The following is a 22,074-nucleotide window of genomic DNA, read 5'->3' as shown; positions in this document are numbered from 1 at the left end:
CGTGTTGTAACATTTTGGTCACTAAGTCGTTAGTTGATGTTAACGGTGTAACGGTAAACTGACGTGGCACGTTAAATCATCATTTCGAACAAAAATTTTAAGTTAAATTATACAATTGATCCTCATATTTTTTTCGCTTTGAGCAATTTAATTTTTTTCTTTTACGTTCTTTTAACTTCTTTTTTTTTCTTTATTTTCCATTCTCTTTTGCTTCTCCCTCTGTTTTTCTCCCTTCTCTATCTCCTTTAACGTAGTTTTTCTATGTTTTTCATTTGTTAAGACTTTTTTAAGTTTATGAAAAAAGAAACGACGAAAGTTGAATCCAATTTGGATCTCTCAATAACCTAGTCTTTGGTAGGCAAAATTTATGTTTCTGTAGTGAAAAAAATAAAAAGAGAGAGAAATAAAGGGGAAGAAGAAAAGGAAAATAAATAAAAAATAAAAAATTAAATTGTTCAAAAAAATATATAGGGACTAGTTTTAACAATTGGAAAACATAGAAAAACTACATTAAAAGAAATGGAGAAGAGGGGAAAACAGAGAGAGAATGAGAAGAGAATGGAAAATAAATAAAAAAGGAAAGTTCAAAGAATATAAAAGAAAAAAATTAAAATTTTCAAAATGAAAAAAATATAGGGACCAATTGTATAATCTAAAATTTTCGGTTGAAATGATGATATAACTTGTCAGATCAGCTAACCGTTACACCTTTAACGACAATTAACACTCGGTGACTAAAATATTACAGTATGATAACGTAAGTGACTAAAATATAACATTTTAAATATAGGTGACAAAAGTAACTATTTTAACAGTTTACCGAACAATAATTCTAATCTAGCTGTTTATAGTTATAACTTCAATGCATTTAAAATTAGGTGACATATGAAATTGCTGGTTTGACTAAATTTTTACATATAAAAAGGTCACATAAAATTTCTTAACAGAATAAGCGGAATTTGTTATTCATTGGACTGAATTTTTATGGTATCTAAAAGTAGAGAAATCATTAATGATCAAATTAATTGTTGAAATCACTTTTTTTTTAGAAATTGAAATCTGCACAATTTGATCCCATTTTTCTTTCTAAGAAAAAAAATCAGGTTTTATTTTTCTTTTGAATTAACAAGTTTGAGGAAATTTTGGGAATCTAAGGTTAAAGAATAATTAAAAGAAATGGAATCTTTGGTGGGTTTGAATTCACATGATAATTTAGATAAACAGATTTCTCAGCTGATGCAATGTAAGCCCTTATCGGAGCAAGAGGTATTTTTATTTTTCATTCTATAATGGAATGAATCTATTTTAGAATTGATTTATTTACTTATTGATCTGTGGATTTTTCTTGTCAATTGATCAATTTTTTTGTTGTTGTGAATTTTCTATAGATTTGGCTAAATTTATTTTACCTGCTAGAGGGAAAAACAAGAGATGTTTGTGGAATCAAATTTCTAACTTTGCTTCTTCTTTTTTTTCTTTTTCTTTTCTGATGTTTGATCCAAAGCTATTTATTCTCAACAGTTTTGGCAAGAATACAAATTCGAACTTTGGAAATGTATTAATTTAAAAACATTCTCAAGCAATTGATGTCTTTTTCAAGAAAATAAATATATTGATCATTATCAATATGAATTCGTACAATTAGAGTTTGAATCTCATCATTATTTGGTGATTGAGTGATTTGCAAGTATCATTTTCAGCTTTTTACGAGGTAGATGATATGTTAATGAGTATATGAACCATTCAGAATCGCATATGTCATGTGATGATGTGATTATGCTTGATCTTCTTTACTAGGCAATGATATGTAATCACCATTTTAAAGTTTATTAAAGAATGCAATTTAGTTTTCAAGTATAACTTTTTTTCCTCTTTTGTTCTAAATTTCTTTTATCTTTACAAAAACTATCAACTTTATTCACTTGGATGAGTTTTCCTTTTTCTTTTTTTCTTTACTTTACCTCTTCCTGTTGCTAATTCTTTTAACAATCTTTATACTTGTTAATATATTTATTTATGGCTTACCCCTTTTTTTCTCTTTTGTAAAGTTATCTTATTGTGATTTTTTGTGTGTTTTAAATTAGATTAAGCTGCTATGTGACAAGGCTAAGGAGATATTAAGGGATGAAAGCAATGTCCAGGTGTATCTACTTCTTGATTAAGTTTTAAGTGTTACTAACAGAGCTCTTAAACTGTTTGAATAAATGCATGAATGGTGGACTTATTATGACTTGATTTTTTTTTCTTGGTGGGTGTAACAAACAGCCCGTTAAAAGCCCTGTTACAATATGTGGTGATATTCATGGACAGTTTCATGATCTTGCAGAGCTTTTTCGAATTGGAGGGAAGGTTGGTTTTTCCTGATTGAGGCTACTAATTTGTGTTTGAGATATGCTAATTGTTATGTAGTGATTTGGTCTTGTCTAGCATTCATACATGGCGATAAAACCCTTCATGCATATCTAATTATATTCCTGCTCTATAAATTTTTCATTACTTTTGTGTATGGTATTAGGCTATTCACTTGAACACTGATGCATGTAATGTACAATGGCTTTTAGTGTATTGACTTTGCTTGTTCATCAATTAGAATTACATGTTTCTTAACTTTCCTCCTTGTCCTGTTCTTTTAGCTATGTTTCATTGTTACTTTTTTTTTAAAACATTTTTTGGTTCAAACTTTATGGCCAGTGTCCAGATACAAATTACTTGTTCATGGGAGATTATGTTGACCGAGGTTACTATTCAGTTGAAACTGTAACAGTAAGTATGAGTTACTATCTCCAGTTTCCAGCTTTTGATTTGTTTGTCTTTTTTAGCTAGTGATGATCTGTATTAAGAACCTACATTATCTCTGTTGATTTATGTTTTTTAGTGATTTTGGAACAAACATGATGTTAAATACATCCCCCACCTAAAATAATGAAATTATAAGCTAAAATTACTATAGAGGCTCTTGTACTAGGAGTTGAATTGTATTTTTCTCCCTCTACTTAAAATGGGCAAATTAGTCTATGTAAATTAGATCAAAGAGCAAATTGGTCCTCTTGTTAAAAATTTCATCCATTACTTCTGTTATAAACTAGTCCCTGTACATTAGAATGAGATACATGTGGCACGCCACGTGAAACTGTTTGGTTATTTTGTTAGTCATGACAGTTTTTAATAGTAGAAATGAATGAAATTTTTAATAGCAATGACCAATTTGTTCATTTTTTTGAGTAATGAGGGTAAGTGCAATCTGCTTTCCAATACAAGAGCCTCCATGATACTTTTACCGAATTATAATCTACGAACAGATTTTTCCTTTTTCTGTAACCATAATCAATCTGGAGAACATAAGGTGGAGTCTTAAACATAGTTTGTGTAATTATGGTGATTGTTCATTCTGTGAATTATTTTGTGCAGTAGCTTAATTCATTGCAGTTACTTGGGCAGTGCTGAGGTTTTAACTTAATAATTTGTTTGTGATTGACTTTTATTCAGCTCTTGGTAGCCATCAAAGCGCGTTACCCTCAACGGATTACGATTCTAAGGGGAAATCACGAGAGCCGTCAGGTTTGCTATGTTTCAAATCCTAAGATTACGTTATTACATATACTTAACTGGTTTATTTACTGTTAATGGTTTTTATGTTTAAAAGTGCAGATTACTCAAGTGTATGGCTTTTATGATGAATGTCTAAGGAAGTGAGTATCTTAGAATCTTGCTATATATATATGGTTTTTAAAGTTTATTAAGCTTAAGGCCCAATTTGGCTACTTGGGAGGTAACCTGGTTATATTTGTTGGTTCATGTGCAGCTTTCATGTGTATATATACATACATACACGTGTGTGTGTATATATATATGGTTTCTATAGTTTATTAAGCTTAAGGCCCAATTTGGCTGCTTGGGAGGTAACCTGGTTATATTTGTTGGTTCATGTGCAGCTTTCATGAATATATATGCATACATACACTGATACACCTGTGTGTGTATATATAAGCTTGTTTTGCAGTGAAGTTACTTAACATTAAAGGGTTCTTAAGTTTTCTATGCTAGATGGCAAGATTCACTATATTTTTTATTTTGATTGCAGATATGGGACTGCAAATGTTTGGAAGACTTTCACTGATCTATTTGATTATTTTCCATTAACAGCATTGGTTAGTATTTTTATTATGGGTAAACTATATTGGTAGTCACCTTACTATTAGTAATTTCTTGTTTTGTCACCCAATTATGAAGAGTTACGAAATAGTCACCCAACTATTAACCTTTTTCTTTGTCACCCAACTATTTGAATTTTTCTGTTTTAGTCACTAGCCATTAAATTGCTAATAGAAAGATAACTTGACAGCTTATAAAATTGGCATAATAATAATTTTAACCTCAATATTTATACATTGTGTCAATTTAGTCTTGATTTCAAAAAAATTAACCCTTAACATTTACATATTGTGTAAAGTGTTTTTTTTCAATTTTACTTTTATTTGTGATATTGAGGGTTAATTTTAAAAGAATGAGAAAAGATGAAAATTATTATCTTAGATTTTCAACTGTTTCCAGTTTTTGTATATTTTCAACCAAATTTAGTTGATAGATTTTTATTTTTAGCTTTTTAGTTGAAAGGGTCCCAAAGAAAAGCAAATTTAAGAAAAAGACAAATTTCACAATAGGTAAACATTAAGGATTAATTTTTTTAGAATCAAGACTAAATTGACACAATATATAAATGTTAAGGGTTAAATTTGCTATTATGCTCATTTTAAAAGCCGCCACGTCATCTTTCCATCAGCCATTTAACAACCGATGACCAAGAAAAAAAAATGGATAGTTGAGTGAGTATTTTGTAACTTTCTAAAGAAATTTACAAATAATTGGGTGACTACAAGTGTAGTTTACCCTTTTATTATTTATCAAATGATGTTTACCTGAAATTAGAACATTTGTTAGTTTATGACTCCTAAAAATCAATCATAGGCAAATGTGTTCTTTTTTTTCTTTTTGTTATGTTTGCATTTGGTCATTGTTAATGGCTCTTAGCTGCAGAGTTTCTGGTTTATTGAAGGTGGAATCTGAAATTTTCTGTCTCCATGGTGGGTTATCCCCGGCAATTGAAACCTTGGACAACATACGTAATTTCGACCGTGTTCAAGAGGTTCCTCATGAAGGTCCCATGTGTGATTTATTGTGGTCCGACCCCGATGATCGTTGCGGTTGGGGTATTTCTCCAAGGGGTGCTGGATATACCTTTGGCCAAGTATTACTATTCATTTCTTTTTCTTTTTCTTTTTTGCTTTCTTAGGTGTGTGCTATATATATTACTTTTATGACACTTACAGGACATATCTGAGCAATTTAATCACAAAAACAGTTTGAAACTCATTGCTAGAGCTCATCAACTGGTGATGGAAGGGTTCAATTGGGGTCATGTAAGTACTTCCTCTTTTTTAAGATACGAGATTCTGTAATTCATATCGTTGCTTTGGCAGGAACAAAACGTTGTTACTATATTCAGCGCACCAAATTATTGTTATCGATGCGGAAACATGGCTTCCATCTTGGAAGTTGATGATTGCAAGGCTCATACATTCATTCAGTTTGAGCCAGCTCCTAGGAGAGGAGAGCCCGATGTGACTCGGAGGACACCTGAATACTTCCTGTAAAAAGGAATCAGCATGGACTTGATGAGCCTCCGATGGTCAGTGCCCGTCAACGGTGGTTGTTCCGTGGCAGCGAGCTTGCATGTGGCTGATTAGAGACATTATTTTGTGGGGGGGGGGGGGGGATGCACCATTTCTAGCAGATAATGTGAGACTATTATTTATTTTCCTTCATTTTTGTTTCCTTCCATGTGGAGGGATGTTGAGAACATTTTCTTTATAATTGATGCTTACTACATTTTCGTAATTTTTTCTTCAATTATAAAGGTTTTAAGGCATCGAGGGCAAAGTCAAAAATTTTATTTACGGGTCGAGATAAAATTATAAAATTTCGGAGGGACTAAGAACCTAATGTTAATTTTTTGTTAGAATGCTTAAATTACATTGCTTATATTTTTGGAAGGGCCAGAAATAGAAATTTTCTATTTATTCAAAAGCTAAAAACTTAATTTGAATTATTTATATTTATGGGAGGGGCTAAAAGAAAATTTTCCCAATGCCCTTGCTTGTCCCTGGCTTGGCCACTGTAAGGTGTGCAATCATGCCTCTCACTATGAAGGGTTTCGTAATACAATTTTTATCATTGTCTCTAAAGCTTTAAGGTTGTAGGTATTTTATTTTCTTTAACGTTTTATTTATTCTATTATATATGTGGTGTGTAAAAGAGATTTTGACAATTCAATCTCGAGGATATAATTAAATTAGATGATTATTTACTTTTATATATTAACGAGATTTTAACGTTGAGAATTGTATAATAAGAATATTTCTTTTTGTAAATTAGTTTTTAACTGTTGGAAATAGATGAAATTTTAAATTAAAAGGATTAGTTTGCTTTTTTATTAATGTATAGGGATTAATTTGTTCATTTTTTAATAAATATGATAAAATGTAATGTGACTCTTAATATAGAGACCTCTATGATATTTTTACTAGAAAATGATTAAGAGAGAATTCTCAAGTCAAATGTAAAAGGAAAATCATACATAAAGTTTTAATGAGATATAAACACAATCCAATATAAGAATTTTAATTTTATACAAATTTATAAAATTTTGATTTAATTCAATTTTCATAAATTATTAAAATCAGTTTCGCATTTACATAATACAATGTTCATATACAAATAATTAAATTTATCCAACTTTAAAATAAATAAATGAATGTATATCATTATTTTTAAATGTATATAATTGAATCAAATTTAAAATGCAACGTGCACAATTGAATAAAATAAAATTTTAATTTATATAATTACACCAAAATAAAATTCCCTTAATATTTTAAACCTCAAATGGAAAAAAAAATACAGTGAGGAAAATTAATATATAAATATGAAGACGCATGATTAATGCTTTAATTATCATCAGCCAGCCCCTTGATTTTACTAAATGTGAATTGGCATCATCCATGACTCCATTAATTCCTTTAAATTAAAAGAAATGAACCATAAATTAATTAGTTTAATTACTTTACTAGTTAATTAATTATAAATTGGTTAAATTATGTCATAAGTCATTGTATTCTTTGAAATTTTGAAATTTATTTTTTATATAATAGTTTAGTCTCCTACATTTTAGATTTTGAAATTCAAGTCCGACTGTCAATGTTGGTAATTTTTTTATTAAATTTGTTGGTATGATATTTTTAAATAAAAAATTTTCATTTGATAGCCATGTAATTAAAAAATGATATTGTAATGAACCTAAAGTTAATAAAAAAATTATCAATGTTAATAGTTGGACCTAAATTTTAAAATCTAAAAAGTAAATTCTTAAAAATAAAAATATAAAAACTAAATTCTAAATTTTCGAAAAATTCAAGGACGTAAGACAGATTTTAACCTTATAATTTTTTTACTCAAATTTTGAGCTGATTTGACTATTTAAAAATTAATTATAATATAAAAACAAATATATATATTATAATAAAATTTAAATAAAAATTTGTGTTAATATTATTACTGTTTACTATGGCATGGCATTTGCTAAGTGGGTTGGTGGGAAATAACAATTGCACTTCATACATCTCATTGAGACCATAACATTGTGCATGATGTGCCCTATAAAATATCCATCAATGCAAATGCAAAGTATTCTTCTTTCAGACCAAATTCTTTTCTTCTCTCTTCATCAATGGCTCCGACTATCAGGGACCGATAATTCACTGATTCCTCTATTATCACCAATTTTGTAATAAACCGAGGAAACGGAGTGAAGGGTTTGTCGGAAATGGGTCTCAAAGCCCCCCCTAAACCTTACATCCAACCATTAGAAGAGAGATTATGTATATCCAAAATTGTACCCCAACAATCCATTCCAATCATTGATATGTCTCATTGGAAAAACCCTCAAGTTGCATCAGCGGTTTGTGATGCAGCTGAGAAATGGGGTTTTTTCCAAATTGTTAACCATGATGTTCCGGTTGAAGTGCTGGATAATGTTAAAGATGCTACTTATCGATTTTTTGATCTACCTGCTGACCAAAAGAATAAGTATTCTAAGGAGAACTCGGCTTCGAACAATGTACGATTCGGCACAAGTTTTAGCCCTGAGGCAGAAAAGTCTCTCGAATGGAAAGATTACCTTAGCTTGTTTTTTGTATCGGAGGAAGAGGCTTCTATGCTTTGGCCACCTGTTTGCAGGTAATTCAATCAAATTGATTAAAAAAAAATGCATGCTTAAAACATATATAGTTGGTAAAAATACTTTTCCAGACCCTCTCAATTTTGATATCGAGTAAATTAGTCAATTTAGTCAATTTTAAAAGTGAGCAATTATGGGCAATTAATAACGTCTTCGTCAATGTATCCTATTTTTAATTGGTATAATACAAAAATTTAACTCTTAATTTTTATACATTCTGCCAATTTGATCACGATTTTAGAAAATAAAGACAAATGAATGATTTTTTATATAATGTTTTAGATTTCTAAAATTTTGTTGAATTTTTTAGAATTGGAATCAAATTGACAGAGTGTATGAAGATTGAAAGCTAAATTTCTTATTATATGAATAAAAAACAAGGTGAATCGACAGAAAAAGTGAATGTTGTTATTAATTGTCCTTAGTTGTTCATTTTCAAAATTGACAAAGATTAAATTGCTCCACTTTTTTTGTGAGGGACCAATGTGCTCAATATTAAATTTGAAAGGGACTGAAGAGGTCTTTTCACCTATATAGTTCTATAGTATATGACATTAAATTTGTTTTCTTTTAGGGAGCAAGTGCTGGATTATATAAGGAGGACTGAGGTTGTAATTAAAAAATTATTACAAATGCTAATGGAGGGACTAAATGTGAAAGAAATAGATGAAACAAAAAGATCTCTTTTGATGGGGTCGATAAGGACTAACTTGAATTATTATCCTATTTGTCCTGACCCTGAATTAACTGTCGGAGTAGGGCGTCATTTTGATGTCTCCACCCTCACTATCCTTCTTCAAGACGAAATCGGAGGGCTTTACGTGAGGGGAAATCAAGGTGATGGTGATAACTGGATTCATGTTCCTCCCATTAAAGGATCTCTCGTGATCAACGTTGGGGATGCGTTGCAAATACTGAGCAACAGTCAGTACAAGAGTGTTGAGCACCGCGTGATTGCGAATGGAACTAAAAACAGAATTTCAGTTCCCATTTTTGTCAATCCAAAACCCACTGATATTATCGGCCCTTTGGTTGAAGTGCTACAGAATGGCGAGAAACCTATTTATAAGCAAGTTCTGTACTCGGATCATGTCAAACATTTCTTCCGCAAGGCTCATGATGGGAAGAAAACCGTTGAATTTGCAGAGATATGAATATAATCGATCTCTAAGGGCCCCTTTTTAACGGACTTTTACCTTTAGTGCGGTACATTTAGCTTTTTTTTTTTCTCACGCTTACTATAATATCTAATCTCACTGTCATCGCTATTTTTACACTAACCGCTGATAAGCGCACCGCTCATTCAAATTCAACCCAACCAAAATCAATAAATGGTTACAAGCTATTGCAAATTAGTCCATTAGTTTATGTATCTTTTGTTTGAAATCAAATAAAATGGTTTATCTTAATTAGCACTTTATATTTAGCTGTTTCTCTTCCCTTTTTGTCAGCTATATATATATATAATAATTGTGTACTAAAAATAAATAATTAATCAACTAATAATTCACTAATTGTGAACATATATAGTACTTAGGAAAACAGACAGCAAGATGCAAATGAATCACATGGCTTAGTTCCATTTGAAACCGGTTTCACCATAAATGGTAGACCGGTTCGTTATTGTTTGATACAATGTTGAACTCTTAATTTTGTAATAATAATAAATAAATAAATAAAAACCACGTGTTGCCGACTTTTGGGTTGCTGCAGCCTTAGGACACATCGGTTTAAGTTTTGAGCAAGACAGAGGGAAAACATCCCACAACCATTGTTGAAGCTGCTAGCCTTCACATTCTGCTTCTAACAGACAGTTCATGCTGTATTTGGTCCCTCAACACTCTCCTAAGCAATTTGTTAGAAGCTGTTCTAGGAAACTCTGGGATTATCTTCACATTGCTCACCTGTGACCAATCAATAACCGGTCGTATTTAGTCTCATTCGACTGTCTATATTCCTTTCTTTGGTAAAAGTATCGTGGAGACCTTTGTACTAGGAGTCGAATTACATTCTGTCCCTTTTATTAAAAAAAGGGGTAAGTAGTACATTAGATCAAAGAGCAAACTGGTCCTTCTATTAAAAATTCTATTCATTCTTACTATTGAAAACTTGTCTCTGTATGTTAGCAAGAGGTACACGTGTCATGTCACGTGTAACAGTCTGGCTATTTCGTCAGCTATGCCAGTTTTTAATAGTAGAAATTGATGAAATTTCTAATAGAGGGGACCAGCTTGTTCTTTGTTCTAATATACATGGATTAATTTGCTCATTTTTTTGAATAAAAGAGGCAAAATGCAATCTAACTCCTAGTATAAAGGTCTCCGTGACACTTTTACCGCCTGTCTTTCTTTGTGTAAGTGAAACTAAGCATCCATATTGAGTTATATGGTGATGTTTGGGTGCTGAAACTACATTGCCTAGTCTAGACATATGAATAGATATTAATAACACCCGGGATCAAACCTTGAACAAAGGGTTGAGGTTGGTTTGAATGGTTTTCGAGAATATCGTCTTCAACTTCTCTGGTTGTTGATTGAACCCTTTTTTTAGAACCACGAAAATCACCAAAAGTTCGGGACCACCATCCGGTGGTGCTACACTGACTGCAGCAGTCTCCAAGATGCTCTCATCGGAACGGTCACAAACACGTTCAATTTCAACAGAGCTTGTCTGCATATAGGAGAAGTTTATGCTGTGAGATTAATGATCTAAAGCTCAATTAAATGTTCAAGGTAAGTAAAAGTACATTGAGGTACTATTAAATACTGATCTATGTACGTTAGTATAAGGTACACGTGACATGTCACATGTGATTGTCTAATTATTTTGTCAACCATGCCAGTTTTAGCAGTACAAAGAAATGACCAATTTGCTTTTTGATTCAATGTACAAGATGTAATTTGCTCATTTTAAAATGCAATAGAACTCCTAATACAAGAGCCTCTAAGATACTTTTACCATTCGAGGTATGACAACAATATTTTAAAGGATAAGCCATACTAGTAGTCACCCAACTATTAGTAAATTTTTTTGGTCACCACAACTATGAAAGGTTATAAAATAGTCATCAAACTATTCGATTTTGTCTTTTCAGGTTATCAATTGGCTCACGGCAGCAACTTTTAAAATTGGTATTATAACAACCCTCAACATTTGTACATTATGTTAATTTAGTCTTGATTCTAAAAAATTTAACTCTCAAAATCTATATAATGTCTAATTTGATCTTTTTGCAGTTTTACTTTTTTTTGTGACCCTCTCACCTAAAAAGCAAAAAAAAAAATTATCAACTAAATTTGATTGAAAATATACAAAAATAAAAACACTAAGAAATCAAAGATAATCATTATCAACTAAATTACACGTGTAAATGTTGAGGGTTAAATTTTTTTAGAATCAAGACTAAATTGACATAATTTATAAACGTTGAGGATTAAAATTATTATTATGCCAAATTTAAAATTTGCCACCGTTGGTGAGTGACCATTTTGTAATTTTTCATAGTTGAATGATTAAAAAAAATTTAGTTGAGCTACAAATAGTATATTTCACCCTATTTTAAATGATAGAATTTGCTTAAATTAAAAGACAATAGTTAAGCCAGAGCAGAAGGGTGGAATACCTTAATTCCACCAAGATTCATTGTGTCATCAGCTCTTCCTTGAACAACAATATAGCCACCAACAGTTCTCTTGAGGATATCCCCATGTCTCCTAAGACGCTGTCGATACACGTATCATATCATAAGATAGCGAGTCGAAGCATTTGTCAATGGGAACTTACAAATTTGACCGTACCATTCCCTTAAATGTAGGCATTCCCTTGAAGTAGACGTCGTTGTGATCGGCATTAAGCAATCTATCAGTTGCTCCTAGGTAGAGAGGGAATAAACCAACTTCACCAACACAAGCTTTATCATCCGGCTGTCACAAAGATTAAAGGATCAGAAATCAACGTACATATATATGCGTTCAGTGCCTGATCAATTAAGTTCTTACATAGGGAACTCCATGTTCATCCAAGATAACTAAACCAGTTGTCATTGATGCAGTACTAAATGCTCCGAAAGCTTGTGGCTGAAACAGACTTGATTGGATGTAACTTGAGGCTAATTCTGTGCCTCCACAACATTCGATAATAGGCTTGTAGTAAGATTTTGAGGAAAGCCAAAGGTCATCATCAACATTAGAGGTTTCTCCAGTGCTAGCAAAAGATCTGCAGCCATACAAAAACTATTTAAGTCACCGTTCTTCGAGAACTATAAACCGAAACAGAAGTTCATTTTTGGATAAGGGAAAGGAAGTTTACTTTATCTTTGTCCAGTCTAAGCCTTTAATACAGTCGGTATTCTTCCAAGTTTTCACTAAACTTGGAACTGTGCCTAAAACAGTTACTCCTGCATCCTGAACCAATATAAAAAAGACAAAAAATGAGGTAGGCTCATTGATTATAGGCACTTTACTCGAACTAGCCGGTTGTAAGAACCGTACTATTGAAAGTTTTTCACCTGAACAAATTTTCCAAAACCACGGCCCAAAGGAGATCCATGATAGAGAGCAAGGGTTGCTCCAGTTAGAAAACACGAGAAGAGTAAAATCGGTCCCATCACCCATCCTAGATTCGTAGGCCAACAATAAACATCTCCGACTCCGACATTAATGTGAGCCCATCCCTCAGCAGTACTACGAATAGCTGAAAGTTGTGTCCATGGAATAGCTTTTGGTTCTCCTGGTCAAGGCCACCAAACCAGTAAATGAAAATGTATACATGTAAATCTATAAATCAAATGACATTTTTTCCCACCTGTGGTACCGGACGAGAATAGTATGTTAATCATGGAATCTACTGGTAGATAAGCCGGAGTGAAATGAATTGGCCTACAACATAACAAGATTATACAGTTAAATACAGATCGAATAAACTGGTCTCAAGCTGTATTTGTAGACATTACATACCTTTGATGCTGATTATCATAGGCAAGAAAGTCTTTCCATGATATATCTTGTTCTCTTAATTGAACGCCAACATTATGCCCCGACACAGGGAGCACGATAACTTTATGTGGAGAAGCTTCCACAACTCGACTGCATCGTTAAGACAAACATATCAACCATGATATCCTAAAATATGTATCATTTGGCCAAGACAGCAGAAGGGCAATTTCTTTTACCTATATAAAGGAAACTTTCGACCTCCTCTTACTATAAAGTACTGAACAAAGCGAACAGGGGATTAGAATAAAAATCGAGAGTTTCGTATATAATAGCCACATCGTAATGCAAGAACACCTGAGTGAAGATAGCCTTTGCCTTAGAGACACGTAAACGTGTTGCAATTTCCTTAGCAGCAAAGCTATCAGCAATAGATACAACAACACATCCAGCTAATATTATTGCTAGGTATATAATAACTGCATTGACTGTCATTGGCATATCAACAGCAATTGCATCACCCTTTGTGAAAGTTCTATCTAATGCATTTGCCACCAAGCTGTAAAACAACATCATGGGATGAATGAACTAAGGGTTCTAATGTTTGAATTCGAGAAATTTTAGCTCCATTTTAGTATGTATATGATAAATGAGAACATACATGACTTGTTCTCGAAGCTGTTTAAGTGTTATACGGTTCACATCAGAATCATCATCATCGCCTTCATCTCTCCATACAATTGCACAACTATCATCTTCTTTTCTGGGATGAATTGAGGGTAATAAGCAACACTCGGCAATATTCAAAACCGAACCGGGAAGCCAAGTTCCTCCTGGTCTTGATTTGTCAGTAGTATCCAGAATGCACTTGGGAGGTTCATGAAATGTAACTGATAGCTCTTTTAGAATGATTGACCAATATACCTAACAAGGATTAAAACATAAAAGAACTGATTAATTTGCTTGTATTGATCCATAATGCTCGACAATGAGAAGAACATGAGTTTAGTAGGTTGGTTACCTCGGGATGGCGGACGGTGTACTCCCGGAAGAGATTGAAACTAGCAATGGGATCCTTGTATGAAGTCCCTAAAAGCTTTGGACCAAGAATTTCCATTATTTTTCCTAGGTTTGTAAGCTTAGAATCTTGCCTAGACAGTCACAATGTTTAGCTCAATTAGGACAAAAAAATAAAAATAAAAACTAAGTCTGATTGCCTCACTATAGCAAACATAGTTAAACACGAACAAATATTGCAAAAAAAAAAAAACCATAATTGCCAAAGAAATTTACAAGTACAAATTCATGTCCAAAATCAGCACAAACGAGCGGGAAACAAAGCATCAAACTATTACATCACAAACAAACTATGAACTAGAACAATCCAGAATACGAACTAACTGGACTAAAACTCGCATATAACAAACTTGAAGAACTACACATTTAATTGCATATAATGGATCTTGAACTTAGATACTCAAAACACAAAGTCTCCATTTTTATCAACTATGCTAAAACCTCATTGACTAATTCCCATTTTCTTTAACATTTTGCATAGTTTGACTGCTGCCTCACTATAGCAAACATAGCTAAACACAAACAAATTTTGCAAAAAAAATAAAAAATCAATATAAAAAACATTACTGGCCCTTTTAAGTTTTCATGTAATTAGACTAAACCCACACATGACAACGTTTCGTGGTGGGATATGAAGACCCACACATTTAATTGCACATGGTGGGTATCCTATCGAACTACTAACAGATGATTTTTCAAAATATACCATCCCAGCAGCTCAATACTTGGAAAATGGAAAGAGAAAGGAGAAGAGACATTACAGAGAAGGGAACCAATAAAGAGGAGGACCATTAATGGAAGTATCCCAGTTAGCATATACAGAGTAATAAACAAGCTGGTGAAGTGAATGTGGGTGGTTTGACTTTAACACCTTCTTACCCAGCACCTCTTTCCACACCTCTGTTGCTGATAATCGGCTTCTTTTAGCTTTAGAAATGGCTTGTTTAATGATTTGGTGGATGTGTTTGGTTTCATCTATGGTTAATATTCCTCCGCCTGCACGGTACAAATCGTCGATGCCCACTTCATTTATGGTCTTTGCCGTCGCCGTCGTCGTCATCGTTTCCGATCACTTTGTCTTCCTCGCTTTGCTTAAGACTGTGATCTCTCTCTGTATTTCTTTGTGGTTTTAATGCAAATTTAATTAGGGAGTCGCTTAGCTTAGCTACTTCCATCAAATAAAAAAAAAAAAAAAAGTAAAAACACCTCTTTGGCTCCTCTCAATTTTGATATTGAGCAAATTGGTCCCTTTTAAAAAATTCAGAACTATTTAATTCGGGTCAATTTTGAAAGTGCCAATTATACATAAATTTTTTGATATAATAACAAATTTAGACCTCAATATTATGGGTTAAATTTGTTAAATTAGGTTCAAATTAATAGAAATTATAAATATTGTGAGTTAAAATTATTAAATCAATACTAAATTGACATAAGTTCTAAAGATTAAATTTATTATTATAAAAATGAAAATATGTAAAAGTAATGAAAAAACATTGAAATTTAATTATTTTCTTTATTTTCTCACTTTCGAGATTGATAAAAGTTAAATTTTTTGAAATTTTTTAGAAAGACCAATTTATTTAATATTGAAATTTAGAAGGACTGGATAGTGTTGTTTACCAAAAAGAATAATTAAGACCAAACTGTTAGGTAATGGAAGGGAAGTAGGTGGGTACATCCATGGAAGTAAGTTGAGCCACGTGATGTGATGGTTACATTCTCTTTACACAGTTTTTTTTGGTTAAAATGTTTCCTAACTCCTCCTAATTTTCATATATTTAGAATTTAATCTCTCTTATTTTATTTTCAGAAATTTAATTTTTTATTTTTTAATTTAAAGATACAAGTTCAGTTATTAAAGTCATTAAAGTTTTATGTTAAATCCATGACAATTACAAAATTGTTTTACTCATGACTAATAAATAAATTTTATTTATTTTAAAATGTCACACTAATAAATTTAATAGAGTAATTTTAATTAATTAACTTTAAATTTTAAATTTTAAAAAATAAATAGATTAATTTTTTAGAAATAATATTTAGCCAAATCGAGAAATTCATATATTCTTATTATATTCATTTTTGTGTTATCACTTGTTCCATGATATTATGTTTTATTTTTTTCTTTAGAATTTGTTTTTTTTTTAATTTAAGATTAAATTAATAGAATGTATAAATATTAAAAGATTAAACTTGTTATTAAGCCAATAAAAAAAATCCACATCAACATTTATTCCCTCCATTAATGCCAAATAACTTGAAATAAATTAAAATATTTAATTTCAAAATGTTAAGTGATTAAAATCGAAAAAACTAATAATTGAGTAACTAAAATAGAACGAAGTGCGTAGTTAGGTGATTATTATCATACTTTACCCTTTATTGTAATGGCAAAATAATAAATTGTTGTATGTTTGAAGGTTAATATATCATTTGGTACATGAGTTTTAACTTCAATGTTCGATTTAGTACATATGCCAAATGGCAGTGTGTGACCTAATGAATGTTTAAAACACGTGCTCTAGTAAAAAACATATATACTTATTGCTAAACCAAAAAAAAAACCTCAATTACTAAATTAAATATTAAATTTAAACTTAACTACCCTTGTGTGGCATGATTTCAAAGCCTAATTCAACCAAAAATTCAACTCAAGAGTAGACAAATTAGTCTATGAAAATTAGATCAAATAGCAAATTGGTCCTATTAAAAATTTCATCCACTTCTACTGTTAAAAATTGGTTATTATACGTTAGCATGAGGTACATGTAGCACATCACATGTCATTGTTTGATTATTCTATGAACGACGCTATTTTTTAACAATACAAATGGATGAAAATTTTAATAAAAATGACCAGTTTTCTCTTTAATCTAATGTACATGGACAAGTTTGCCCATTTTTAAATTGAATGGGCAAAATGCAATCTGTCTCCTTAAACAATCGCCTCTATGATACTTTTACCTAATCCAATGCAATTAGACTTGTTTATGAGTCGAGCCAAAAGCAATAGGGTTTGGGCAAAAATATAGCTTTGAAAAATGAGCTTGAGCAAAAAATAAGGTCCGTTTAGAAAACGGGTCGAGCTTGAGTAAGATTTTTTTGGCTTGGCCCCAAATTTGTAAAAAAAAAAAATGATGTTTGTAGTTATTTTTCCACAATTTTGCTACCATCTCATTATTATGTTGCTACTGTTTTGTTATTATTATTTGGATATTGCATCTTGTTTTATTGTTAAATTTGCTACTATTTTAGACACATTTACTTGTTAAATTACACTTATTTGTTGGGAAATATTTATTTGAATGTTTTTAATATTTTTGATCTATTATATATATAATTTTTTTACATAGAAATAAAATAAAAACAATACAGGCCGGGCCCATTTTTAACATCTATAATTTGGATTGTACCTATCAAATGGGCTTAAAATTTTCTTAAGAATTAGCCCAATTTATGAATATTTCTAAATACAACTAAAATGTTGTAATTAAAACATATCTAAATGGGCCAGGGGTATTTGGCAAAAATAATAGTAAATAGTAAATTTTTTTAATAATTAAGATTGACTGGGTTTTAATCATTTAAAATCAATTTGACAAAATTGAATCCCAAAAAAGAATCTAATACTCAATTAATAGATTACATAATTATTGGTTATTATTATTATACAATAAGGAACAGACATTGGATCAAATCTGTCATCCAATTTTCATTGAGAAATATGTAATAATTTATTTACATCTAGGAGAAGAATCTTTAAAGCATAAACATTATTAATATAAAATTTTATTAAACAAATCAATGAATTAATATTTGACCTAATTACTCTATCATGCAATGGTAATATGGTGAATTTAAGTTAAAAATTACAAAATTTGTGATATTAGTTATTGTAATAATGATATTGAATATTATAAAATGCGAAAATGATCATTAAAAATAGTAGTGATCAGATATTCGATTTATTTTTTGTGGATTCAGATATTGAAGGTTTAAATAATATTTTATGAATTTTATAATTACTATTTATGGCTAGTTTGGAGCATATACCGAATCAATTTTGCTTTTCTTAATAATGGATTTAGGTTTTGTTATCAAAGATTTAGGGTTCAGTATCTACTTTACTTTTTATTTTTTTTAATTTACTAATTTAGGGTTTTTTTAGTAAAGTTGACACTCGACGAATAATTTAATTAATTCAAAATTGGAAATTTGACAGTAATAATCAGATCTAATGTAGATGATAAATATATTCATATTTTAAAGTAAATTTATGAATTCTGATATGGGTTACTTGGATATTGTAGATATATGACTTGCTACCATTCTTAATAACGAGAGTTTAGACGTAAAAGTATCATGGAGGAGTATGATGCCATTTTGCCACATTTATTCAAAAAATAAGTAAATTAGTCATTGTATGTTGAATCAAATACAAATCATTTTTGTTAAAATTTCTATTCATTCATACTATTAAAAATCGGTGTGACTGGTGAAATAACCATGAGAGCTCTCTCATTCATCTCATATTTGCTTTTCTCTACCCTTGAACTAACTTAATTACCTTTCGATACCTTATTGAAGTGGTGGCCACAAGCTTTGGTGTTTCTAGTTTGATTTTGTCTTACAAGAAATTAAAAACAGTCGAATTCATCACATTTTTCTACATTGATCCATCTCTCTGATCAATAATTGGTATTAACAAACACCAATTATCTAAATATTGATATAAATTTAGATTACAAAATAGTAATACTAATTCGAAATGAATTTTTTTAGGTGAATTACAAGGAAGGTAAAATCCTAACAACGCGACTAGTACGATTTAAATCCAGATTACACCTAGAGTACTAAATACTTTAATCATCAGACTAATATACGAGATTCAATCCAAATGAAACTTTAAAATAATATTATATTTGAAACACTCGTACCAAAATATAAGCAATAATTGGTATCTTAAATACACTAATCTAACACATGAATTTAATAATTTCTAGCATTTATGTTTATCCCAAACACATCAAACTGGTTATGGGCAGGCTGTCACACTGAGCTTCTAGCTTAAAGATTAGGGACCTAAGTTAATTACATTAATTAAATTAGTAATTAACCAATGATTAGCATAACATTAGGTAAGAGCTGTATCTCTCACACCGGACAACACGACGTGGTTGAACTGAATGATGACACGTAAGCATCAACATCTCGTACGGTGCGAAGTACCCAAAGCCTTTTGTTTGCATGGAGATCCCCAAAAATGACAGTTGTATTTCGTTGTCCGATTTTCCTCGTGATTTTTTTTCTTTATTTTAATTCAATTTATTAACATTATTAATATCCAAAAGTTGAGAGGATGGATAATTGGATTGTTGATATTAGGGTTTAATATATTATTCGATACTTATATTTATATTTAGTGCCGATATTCAATTTGGTACTCAAATCAAATGATATTATGTGACTTAATAAACATTTGACATGTGTGTTTTAATAAAAAAATATAGGTATTTAATTAAAACAAAAAAATTCAGATACCAAATTAAATATTGAAGCCAAACTTAATTATTTGTATAAGGAAAAGAAAAACTCAAGTATCAACTTGAAAAAAAAATAGGTCACAAATTAAACATTGAAGCCAAACTGATGTTTCAAATTGAGACAAAAAATCTAAGTACTAAATTTAATATTGAAGCCAAATATAAGTACCAAAAATTATATTAACCTTTGATATAATGATATTGCTTTTGGTAAAAACACCACGGAGGCCCTTAGGAATCAAAATGGGTAAATTAGTCCCCTACGTTAGATTAAAAAGTAATTTGGTCATTTCTGTTAAAAATTTTATCTATTTATACTATTAAAAATAGATATTTTATTGATTATGTCAATTTTTAATAATAAAAATAAATAAAAACACACATAAAATACTTTACCTATTTTTTAAGATATAATCTGACTCGCTTCTCAATCTAAATTTGATTATTTTGTAGGTTTTAGGTAAGTAAAGATACTGTACATCTTTAGAGGTGACAAATGTTGATTTCCCTGATCTAAGATCTAAGATACTTTGATGTTCATATAATAATTATATATATGTGTATATATATATATGTTTGTGCTGGCATGCACTTACATATTATACTTAATTTTCAATTAGCTAGGTTATATAAGTGGAGATTTCTTCTTTTGGGTTTAATCTATGGTTACTTTAAAGTTAATTAAAACAAAAAAGGTTGAACAGATGTCAATTTTGTACATGTTCATGTGTGATACTCTGAACATAGTTTTGGTACATCAATAGTTTATATGATTTGATGAGATTTTGCATAAATATAATTATTGATTGAGTTTGAGTTTTAACTAGCACCAATAATGTTGTCCATTTTTTTGGATTTTTTTATATTTTTATTTAAAAATAAAAAATATAAATAAATAATAAAATTTAAAATTGAAACATCATAATTTAATCAAAATTTACTTACCTTATTTTATTTTTTTAATTTTGTTTATTATTATTATTATCATAATTAAAAATAATTAAAAAATGCACAATCTTCCATGAATAAGCACAACACATAATTTTAATATTTAATTAAAGTATAAATAATTTTCATGGACAGTGTATATTTATGATACAGATGCATGCTTCGATCCTACCTGCATGCATGCGAATGAATTAAATCTTAAATATATCTGAAAAACTTTAAATGAAAGTGATTTTATTTATTTGTTTATTTACTATATTGAGCCTTTTACTGCATTCAGATTCCATAAATTATAAATTATTTGATTTTTTTAGATTTAGATTTAGATAATTTTTTAATTAAAATGAATATTTTTTAATGGATAATTTAAATAATTTGGATTGGTATAATAATGTTTATGTTTAATATGAATAATGCTTTACCCATATTTTTATGAGTTTTTCCCGCACTTTATCGACCTTGCACGACAACATTTTTGATGAAAAGTTAAATGTGAAGCTAAAAATATTTGCGAGCCCATAACGCTGTGATCACACATCGTGAGGATCACACCTCTTGACATGAATAGAGCACATGTTGTCCGTGCATCACATTTTTCTGTTGTCCTAACACAACAACTCATACTTATAAAGAGAAAATGTTTATAAGTCAATTGGACTCTAGGGAGTATAGACTTAATATGGGACCGACATGAGAAAAGTTGACGATTCTCGATGCTCAAGGATCGAAGAAAGAGGGTGTTTTTCTATATCTTCGTAGCTATATTTTTTTTGACTTTCGTGCTCTAACCCTTCAAAAGAATCTAAACTTCGATTTTCGTCATTACTTACGACTCTTCGTTCAGTAAAAAGCTGTTATGAACTATTATAAAAAAATTACAAATATAATTTAACTTACTATCGTTTTCACCTAATATCCTACATTTAATATTTTGATTAAATTTTAAATTTATCCAGATGGGAAAAAGGCAAAGAACTCAATTATACAAATATTTCTAAACAGTACAACCAATTGACGTGTCTGGAAAAAAAATACAAAGACAAAGCTATTTTCAGGTCATTAAATTTGTAATTTGCTGTCTCTATCTTCAACTATATAAGCCACCCCATGTCCCAACTTAGTAATGGTAGTTTCCATTTTTGCATCCAGATTTCAAAACACTGTCTTCTATTTCATTCCCAGTTAGTTGTACACAGTTCAAGGTAATATATATATATATATATATATAGATAACTCTGTTCTCCGCTTTCATATGGTTTTCATGAAAATGGGTGTTCTT

General features: G+C 30.4%; 3 protein-coding genes across 6 annotated transcripts; 2 read left to right on the top strand and 1 right to left on the bottom strand.

The window, feature by feature from the left end:
- Positions 1 to 1,026: 1,026 nt before the first annotated feature.
- On the top strand, positions 1,027 to 5,895 carry LOC107945545 (serine/threonine-protein phosphatase PP2A catalytic subunit). Its single transcript, XM_041085820.1, has 10 exons — positions 1,027 to 1,266; positions 2,085 to 2,141; positions 2,266 to 2,349; positions 2,692 to 2,763; positions 3,487 to 3,558; positions 3,649 to 3,689; positions 4,082 to 4,148; positions 5,054 to 5,245; positions 5,328 to 5,417; positions 5,478 to 5,895. Exons 1-10 carry the CDS (start codon positions 1,177 to 1,179, stop codon positions 5,649 to 5,651), a joined length of 939 nt encoding a protein of 312 aa, XP_040941754.1. The 5' UTR covers positions 1,027 to 1,176; the 3' UTR covers positions 5,652 to 5,895.
- Positions 5,896 to 7,743: 1,848 nt separating this feature from the next.
- On the top strand, positions 7,744 to 9,713 carry LOC107943772 (feruloyl CoA ortho-hydroxylase F6H1-3). Its single transcript, XM_041085819.1, has 2 exons — positions 7,744 to 8,292; positions 8,868 to 9,713. Exons 1-2 carry the CDS (start codon positions 7,880 to 7,882, stop codon positions 9,445 to 9,447), a joined length of 993 nt encoding a protein of 330 aa, XP_040941753.1. The 5' UTR covers positions 7,744 to 7,879; the 3' UTR covers positions 9,448 to 9,713.
- Positions 9,714 to 9,847: 134 nt separating this feature from the next.
- On the bottom strand, positions 9,848 to 15,442 carry LOC107943773 (probable acyl-activating enzyme 18, peroxisomal). 4 transcript variants are annotated; one of them, XM_041085815.1, is made up of 14 exons: positions 15,063 to 15,442; positions 14,246 to 14,375; positions 13,886 to 14,148; positions 13,582 to 13,783; positions 13,464 to 13,504; positions 13,249 to 13,377; positions 13,097 to 13,170; positions 12,801 to 13,021; positions 12,602 to 12,696; positions 12,292 to 12,508; positions 12,091 to 12,216; positions 11,916 to 12,014; positions 10,757 to 10,963; positions 9,848 to 10,197 (listed from the first exon to the last, which is right to left on the bottom strand). In XM_041085815.1, the coding sequence occupies exons 1-14, from the start codon at positions 15,359 to 15,361 to the stop codon at positions 10,084 to 10,086; spliced, it is 2,217 nt and encodes a 738-aa protein (XP_040941749.1). In that variant the 5' UTR covers positions 15,362 to 15,442; the 3' UTR covers positions 9,848 to 10,083. The 4 variants fall into 4 exon arrangements, with proteins under 4 accessions (XP_040941749.1, XP_040941751.1, XP_040941750.1 ...); XM_041085817.1 differs by having other exon boundaries at positions 15,173 to 15,442; XM_041085816.1 differs by having other exon boundaries at positions 14,246 to 14,370; positions 15,181 to 15,442.
- Between the last annotated feature and the right edge of the window lie 6,632 nt (positions 15,443 to 22,074).

Source organism: Gossypium hirsutum, chromosome A13, assembly GCF_007990345.1.
Source record: "Gossypium hirsutum isolate 1008001.06 chromosome A13, Gossypium_hirsutum_v2.1, whole genome shotgun sequence".
In the NCBI taxonomy this organism is placed as follows: Eukaryota; Viridiplantae; Streptophyta; class Magnoliopsida; order Malvales; family Malvaceae; genus Gossypium; species Gossypium hirsutum.
Note: the sequence above shows the minus strand (reverse complement) of the source record. Positions and strands in the feature narration are given on the sequence as shown.